This window comes from Syngnathoides biaculeatus, chromosome 5, assembly GCF_019802595.1.
Source record: "Syngnathoides biaculeatus isolate LvHL_M chromosome 5, ASM1980259v1, whole genome shotgun sequence".
Taxonomy (NCBI): domain Eukaryota; kingdom Metazoa; phylum Chordata; class Actinopteri; order Syngnathiformes; family Syngnathidae; genus Syngnathoides; species Syngnathoides biaculeatus.
Window position 1 is genome coordinate 3862768 of NC_084644.1, and position 7351 is coordinate 3870118.

The window sequence follows — 7351 nt, forward strand, 5'->3', positions numbered from 1 at the left end:
ACTCCACACAGGCGGGGCCGGGATCGAACCCGGGTCCTCAGAACTGTGAGGCCAACGCTCTACCAGCTGGTCCACCATGTCGCCTGGAAGATAGCTAATCCAGACCGACTGCCTCACAGTTGTGAGGACTGGGATTTAAATCCCAGCCCCACCTGTGTGGGGTCGACATGTTCCCCCAGTTCTTGGGTGGGTTTTCTTCTGCCACTCTGGTTTCCTCCCGCATCCCAAAAACATGCATTAATTGACGACACAAATTTGCCCTCCGGTGTGATTGCGTGTGTGACCGCTGCGATTGGCTGGCAACCAGTTCAGCGAGCCTTGTGAGGATAAGCAGCAGCTCAGCCGATGGTTGGATGGAAAAGCTAAAATTTTTCTCATTTCAGTAGTTAAATTTTGTACACATTTATGTTTGTTGATATATCCTGTATATTTGTATAATGTAGTCTGTTTACTTAAGATAAAATGTCCTTTTCACGAAGATGGTTAAAAATATTTTTTACACTCTTGCACGGTTCTACTTCAGCCGTCAATGTCCATTCCTGCAATCAGTCGGCTCTGTTCCCCGTTCTAATTTGCAGATTTATTTCGCCTCGGGCGCGTTCAGTCAGCCAAAGTCAATTCATTGTTTGTCGCGGTGTGTGTGCTCTAGTCAAGACGCTGAAGATAAAGCTGAAACTAAAGCTTAAACAAACAGTGTTAGCGAAAGCAAACATGGCGGGTGGGGGGGGGGGGAATAAATCAACACTGAAACCACTGTAGCAAGAGCAATTAAAAAGGCTTGACAACAAACTATTACAAACATCACATTTATTAAAATGTGATTCATCCAGGTGGTTTATTGCAGTTATTTTCCCCATCAAACGCAAAATTCATTTCCGTGTCAAGCTCGGTACCGCTCCAAACTTGGATCTACGGTGCACCTTTCAAACATCTGTTGTATAAGAAGTAACGGTTCCTTGTAAAATATAATGTTACAGTACAAAATATGAAGTACCTGCTCATTATCCCATTAGGAGAGCGTTCAGGAAGTACATGTAAATCATACAAGTTAAATGCACGGAAATTCGTTTCACATTTCTTGGTGTCTTCATTCGGACACTGTATGAGTCAGATCAACTGATGCAAACATCTCCTGCTATAATAAGCACAAACTTCTACAAAAATACACGTAGTGATCATAATCATTTGGTGAATCCCGACATTTTAAGGGTAATAGAACACATAAATGTACAAATCATAGATTCAAAGGAAAATATCACTCGGTTTTTGTCACATTTTCATAAACCCAATGTGCTGCTGGGCAAACTGGCCTTCATTTTTTTTCAAATTTATTTATCTGTTTTCAAGGCGTGCTGATCACAGCTGCAGTTAAAGGACAAAGACGTTCGATAAACAAACAGAAAAAGTCCAAGTGCAGGGACATTATCACGTTCTGATTGCAAAAGTCCTTAGCTTAGGTCTTTGGGTACGCCGAGGCCCTGTAGAGATCCAGGCAGTTGACTGTGATCAGGACACCGGTCAGCTGTCTCCACTGTCTGGTCACAGGATTCTTCATCTTATCTAGGACCAGGTGGAGGTCTTGAATCATGTCTCTGTAACTGTTTCCGTAACGTTGACTCCAGGAGAACAGGAAATCGTAGGCAGGTTTCCACATCAGCTGTAAGACACGGGTGGACAATAACACATTTTTTTTCAATCTCAATAGCCGCCCCTACTGTTGGAAAGTATAATATGCATTTCGGACGTTGTTCAAAGCAAAACATCCCTTCGAGTAAAGCGTGTCGGAATTTTTTAGCAAACGGCAAATATTTCAATTCAAAACGGTAACAAAAGCACTGAAACGAGCACTAACTTAACACAAGTTGGTCCACCAATAACATATGGCAAGGACAGATAATAGTCTCCTTGTTATAAACTACCATTAAAATGACTGCAAATCAGGCAGACTACAGGCAAGCTGGCCAACAGACCTGCGACCCAACTTCTCCGTTTTTTCCTCTGTGCGGAGCCTCGTAGAGAGCAATCTGAGCGCCGGTCAGCTTTCCCGTTTTGTCAGTCAGTTCCCGCCATCGAATCCCCAACTCCACGGCAGTGGACAGGATAACGGTGTTCTGAATCAGCTGAGCCGCGAGACTGATTCTGTCCATCTTTAACAGACCCTTAAAGGACAAACAGGAGAGAAGAAAGAGTTTACCAAGAGGTAGAAAAGGAGGAGTGTTATTATGGAGTATTGTCAAGTGTTGACAGTCTTGTTGGTGTGAAATTTACTACTTACGACCATGAGTTCGTGAAGGAATTTCTTTTCACTCGTCTCAGCGTGACAGTCTTCCTTCAGCTTTTCCAGCACACAGGCCACCTTGTCAGCCTCCGTTTCGGCAACTCTGCGAGTGATGCTCTCCAGCGACAGATCGTAATACCCTAAAGCATCCGCAAACTCTCTCCAGTTGGTTATGTGCTCGGCGACTATCGTCTGGATGGCCGAGTACATGTACGTAAGGTTCTTGAAGGGCAGTGTCAGGTTGTCCAGGAGAAGGTCTGTGGTCACGTGAACGCCGGTAAAGTCGATCACCTGATCCGCCGTAATGATCTTGAGGTTTTTGCAATGGACCAAACCGGTCTTGCCCCGAAGGAACCCAATGTACCATTCCTTTCCCTTTGAATTCCCGACTGATCTAACAGTCTCCGTGGAGAGGAGAGCCAACGTGTCTCCTTTGAAGTACTCCAGTAGGTAGTCCACGCGTGTCTGACGGAGAACTGACTTTAGGGCTACACCGTACCGTTTGAGGTTCACAGGTCCATCTTTAAATATGGGGAACTCTGGAATCGGTTCCTCAGGAATAGAGGATGCTTTTGATGTTTCGTCAGTGTTTCTACTTGTCTGATTTGGCACGCGCTTTTCACATCGAATCGGAGGTGCAGGAGGGGAAGTGACCTGGAAATGTGCAACAGTTGTAGAGTTTGACTCGGTCACTTCCAGATGTAACTGAAAAGGACTTGGGTCTTTGCTGCACGATAAGGCCACCGGTAAACGCAACACTGTACCAATTTTGAGCTGGCTCTGCCTCACTTCTTTCACCTTGTCCTCATTTCGAATTTTAAACGTGGAGCCCGTGATACTAGTGGTGACAAGTAGGTCGCCCAGGTTGCCAGTCCGAAGGTGATGCGTTCCCCAAAGCTGCAGCACGAGCGGAGGCAATTTGTTTCCTCGACATATGTCTGAAAAGGGGAGCTTTGGTGGGACCTCCTCGTGACAGCACACCACTATCACAACCTTAAAAGATGGATGGATGTACCGGGGGCCGTAAACAGCGACTGTGACTTGGCGGTGAAGGTAATCCCAGACTGACGTAGCCGGAGACTGAATGGCTGAGGCCTCTGCGACTGCGATCACGTAAAAATGCGTCTTCAGGTGCTGGAGCTTCATCTGCATTACGTTGTTGAAAATGGAACAGTCATTCACACTAGTATAGGGTCCTTCTCGTTTGCAAGACAAGAGTCCGACCACTGTGGTCAGGACCTGACTTAACGGGTCACTCCGCACCTCTCCGGAGAGCTTAACCTTCAGGGAGATTGAACCCTTTGTGTTGATGTTGCTGAGCACGACTTCCAGAAGAGGGCTCATAGTGGTTATGTGGTTGTTGTTGAGTCCAGGAGGAGGGTCGAGCATTGCCTTCAGTGTAACTTCCTGAACTTCGCCAGGAGGGATGTGGCCCTCCGGGACGTGGATACTAATTTCGGAGTCCGGCAGCTGGACTGTGCCCCCAACGTGGCCGAGCTTGCAGATGACCTGAAAGTTTGTTGCCTGTGTCTGAGCCCATCCGGGACTCTGGCTGATCACATTTAGGTCCAAGCAAGAGCGAGTTAACTGCCTGTGGCTCAGCCAAGCCATTTTATAGGCTTCTCTGTCGTTTTTCAGCCACTCAAAGTCAGGGGTTAGAACAGTCTGAGGTGGTTTGAAGCTGTCCCCCCTCTTTGGTGCCTTCCTCTCAAAATTCTCCAGAATGTCCGTGGCACTCCTCCATCTCCCGGATCTGTTGTTGGCTTTATTTTTCTTTTCCAGAAAGTTCCCCTCATTGCCCTCGTCCGAAGATGTGCTGACGGTCTCCCCGTGTTCTGTGTCCAGACGGTTGAGAGATCCTGGGAATACGTGCGATGCATTGGAAAGACTCTTATCAGATTCGTCGTCTAATCTAGGAATCGATCGCGACAGCTTGTGACAAAAGGGATTTTGTCTTGACGTGTCGTAGTTCTCTCTCATTTGAGGCGCATTTCCATCTGTGGGGGAAAAAATGGCATTATTTCATCATCAATTCTGCTTTGAACATGATCTTAAATGATATTGCCTCCAATTTACAGAAGCGCCGTTTGTTACCGTTTAAGGCGTTTTCATCCAGATCGATCACCGTGCCCTCAGATTTGCTCCTCACAAGACTCCCTGCACACGGCAAGGAGTTTGCCATATTTGCATCTGTAAATATTAAAAACATAGTGTGGTTACAAGATGGCAGTTTGAAAAGAGCTGCTAAGAAAAGTCTATAAAGTTGTGGTTGTGTCAAATAGCCCCTTTGGAAACCCCCCCCCCCCCAAAAAAAAAAAAAAAAAAATATAGCAACATAACCATAAGCTCTTGCACATAATTCTGCAGTTAAAGCGCATCTTGTTCATTTCATTTCAAATCCATTGTGGTGGTGTTTACAATTCAAAATATGTATTTGTCACTGCATGACAGGGTTAGTACATCATCATCATCATCGTCTTTCCTCATTTCTGTGAAATCTGCTTCTGTAACTTATAACCAACGCGTAATCTCATTTTATTTGGATTCATTAAGTTTTGTTCTATGGTGGCACGGTGGAACAGCTGGGAAGCAGTTCTGAGGTCCCGGGTTCGATCCCGGACCCGCCTGCGTGGATTTTCTCCGGGGACACTCTAAATTGCCCCTAGGTGTGATTGTGAGGGCGGCTGTTTGTCTCCATGTGCCCTGCGATTGGCTGGTAACCACTTTAGGGTGTACCCCGCCTCCTGCTCCTTGACAGCTGGGGTAGGCTCCAGCACTCCCGCGACCCTCGTGAGGATAAGCGGCTAAGAAAATTGATAGATGGATGGAAGTTTTGTTATACAGCCAGCGCTCAACTTTTTATTTTTTTTAACACATGTATTTCAGCAAGTAATGTTGAAATATTACTTCACTCATTAGCTGTGCAGTTAATAAGGGTTTCATGATGGTTATAGTTTGAGCCAAAACATCATTTAAAATGCCCATGGCCACTTATGAAATCATGCTAATGAATAAGAAACATCCCTTAATAGTCTCTGTGCCTCGTGTACCTTGCCATGAAAAATGAAACATTATTCGGAGACATTCGACTCCCAATTTGCTGAGATGACAGTTGCACTTTATTAAATCATGAATCTTAAATAAACAATAAAATGTTTCCTAAACAGAATACCTGAGAATATGAAGTTTTTTTTTTATTTTTATGGATGGACTTATCTGCATGATTTGATAAGGAGAGAGCAAAAGTAATCGCAGCGTTGTACACACAACATTGCTCAACCTGATTTGAGAAAAAGATTCAGCAAAGTAGTCATGGAACATTTGTGGTTGCGCCATGCTCTGTTGAAATTGTCATAATGATCATAATTGTTATTGTTTTTGTCAGTGCCGACAGCCCCTGTGTGGCTGTCTTGCAGAGAAACAGCACGCAAAGTGGAAGGAAGCGTGTCAGCGGTTGGCGGAAGGACGATTCGACTCATTCACGACGTGTCGCGGTGAGTCACTCGTCAATAATGTGCTTTCTTATAAGCATTGCACAAAAAAAAAAAAAAACTGGTTGGGCTTGTCAGGTTTGAGCTTTCGAGTCAGTTCCTCTCTGCGCCTCGGGCTGACATTCAAGTGTAGAAAAATGTCCATTTTCGCCTGTGCCTATGAATGACGTCAGCAACTATATTTCGCTGTAACATAATATTTGAATAGAATTCAAATGAATGAAATAAACACGAGCTAAACTGTAGTACCGTCTAAACAGGTGTGTGTGTCTTGTGGTTACGTGTTAATAATTCTTTAGCTAGAACGGTCACGCCAAAATCCAGCCATAATGTACAACATGAAGAAATATAGAAATAAAAATGTGTGTAATCTCTCACCGTCGGCATGAGATGTTGGTAGTTTTTCCCCTGGCACGCTTTGAGAAAACGAGTCCTCTTCACAAACATTGACACACTTTGTTGCCGCACTTGCGAAGCGTGCCCGGATCCGCCTATACACACACACACAAACAGACACACCAAGGATGTTGGGAGTGCGAGTTCGAAGCCGCACACGCTCGCTCGGCGGAGGAGGGGACTGCGCGCAGTGCGGCACTGCAACTCCCACGATGCACCTCTGCGGGACGCACGCGAGGTTACAAGACCTGAAACTGAGCGGCGGTTTCGAGGCCTTCGAGATAAGCGTGCCTCGGACAAAAGATGTCATTCGGGGAGCCGGCGCGTTCACGTTCAAATGAATTCGGCTCAATTTCAACAAAAATGGAATACGACGCGGCAACTGCTGCTATTTATTCATTTGGAATGCGGGCTTTGGAGTTATCTGAGAAGGCTCGCTTGTTTTGTTTTTTATTGATTCTACTCTGTTTGGGTATCACTGCTCTTTTGTGTGATCTTACCCCAAACGAAGGTTAACTGGAGTTAATCCCGTCAAGGACGGCCGCTACGTTATCTAATTAAACAAATTACTCATTAACTGTGAAGGTTGACTGTTTTATAATATCGCAAAAAAAAATATATACACTGGTTACACAGCAGTCCAGCTTGTAATCAACATACTTTTTTTTTTTTTGTTTCTTACCACTTTATAACAGAAAAAGACTATATTTTGCAAATCTTCATCCAATAACATCTCGTATAAGATTAAAAATGATAAATAAATGCAGCGTAACCCTGACTTGAAAGCCGAAAACTTCCATCAAACCCTACTAACACTTGCCTTGAAATCCTGTTTAGAAAACTTCATTTTTGAGGCATGACTCGGTCGAAAGTGATGCAGATGGGAATTTGTGTCTACTTGAGTGTCGCAGTGACCTGGAAAGCTTTGGGGAATTTTGCAACGTGGAATGAGAACATCTCTGACATAAATTGCGTTCAATAAATGAAATTGTACTGACTGTAAATGTAAAACTATGGAAAAAAAACATTCACATAAAACAGACTTTTGGCTCCGACTCTTTAATATGTGACAGTATGACATTTTCACAATTTAAAGATATCCATCCATCCATCCATTTTCTTCGCCGCTTATCCTCACGAGGGAGCCCATCCCAGCTGTCAACGAGCAGGAGGCGGGTTACACCCT

General features: G+C 44.7%; 1 protein-coding gene across 1 annotated transcript; it reads right to left on the reverse strand.

Moving 5' to 3' along the window:
- Nucleotides 1-832: 832 nt before the first annotated feature.
- macc1 (MET transcriptional regulator MACC1) lies at nucleotides 833-6535 on the reverse strand. Its single transcript, XM_061820835.1, has 5 exons — nucleotides 6148-6535; nucleotides 4373-4468; nucleotides 2276-4275; nucleotides 1971-2159; nucleotides 833-1657 (listed from the first exon to the last, which is right to left on the reverse strand). The coding sequence occupies exons 1-5, from the start codon at nucleotides 6473-6475 to the stop codon at nucleotides 1454-1456; spliced, it is 2817 nt and encodes a 938-aa protein (XP_061676819.1). The 5' UTR covers nucleotides 6476-6535; the 3' UTR covers nucleotides 833-1453.
- Nucleotides 6536-7351: the final 816 nt, after the last annotated feature.

Excerpts from the sequence above, each read along its gene's own strand:
- macc1 (XM_061820835.1), bottom strand. The coding sequence starts at position 6,475 with ATGACATCTTTTGTCCGAGGCACGCTTATCTCGAAGGCCTCGAAACCG. Across the intron at positions 4,276-4,372 it reads GGATGAAAACGCCTTAAACG|ATGGAAATGCGCCTCAAATG; the intron begins GTAACAAACGGC and ends TTTCCCCCACAG. Across the intron at positions 2,160-2,275 it reads TCCTTCACGAACTCATGGTC|GGTCTGTTAAAGATGGACAG; the intron begins GTAAGTAGTAAA and ends TTGTCCTTTAAG.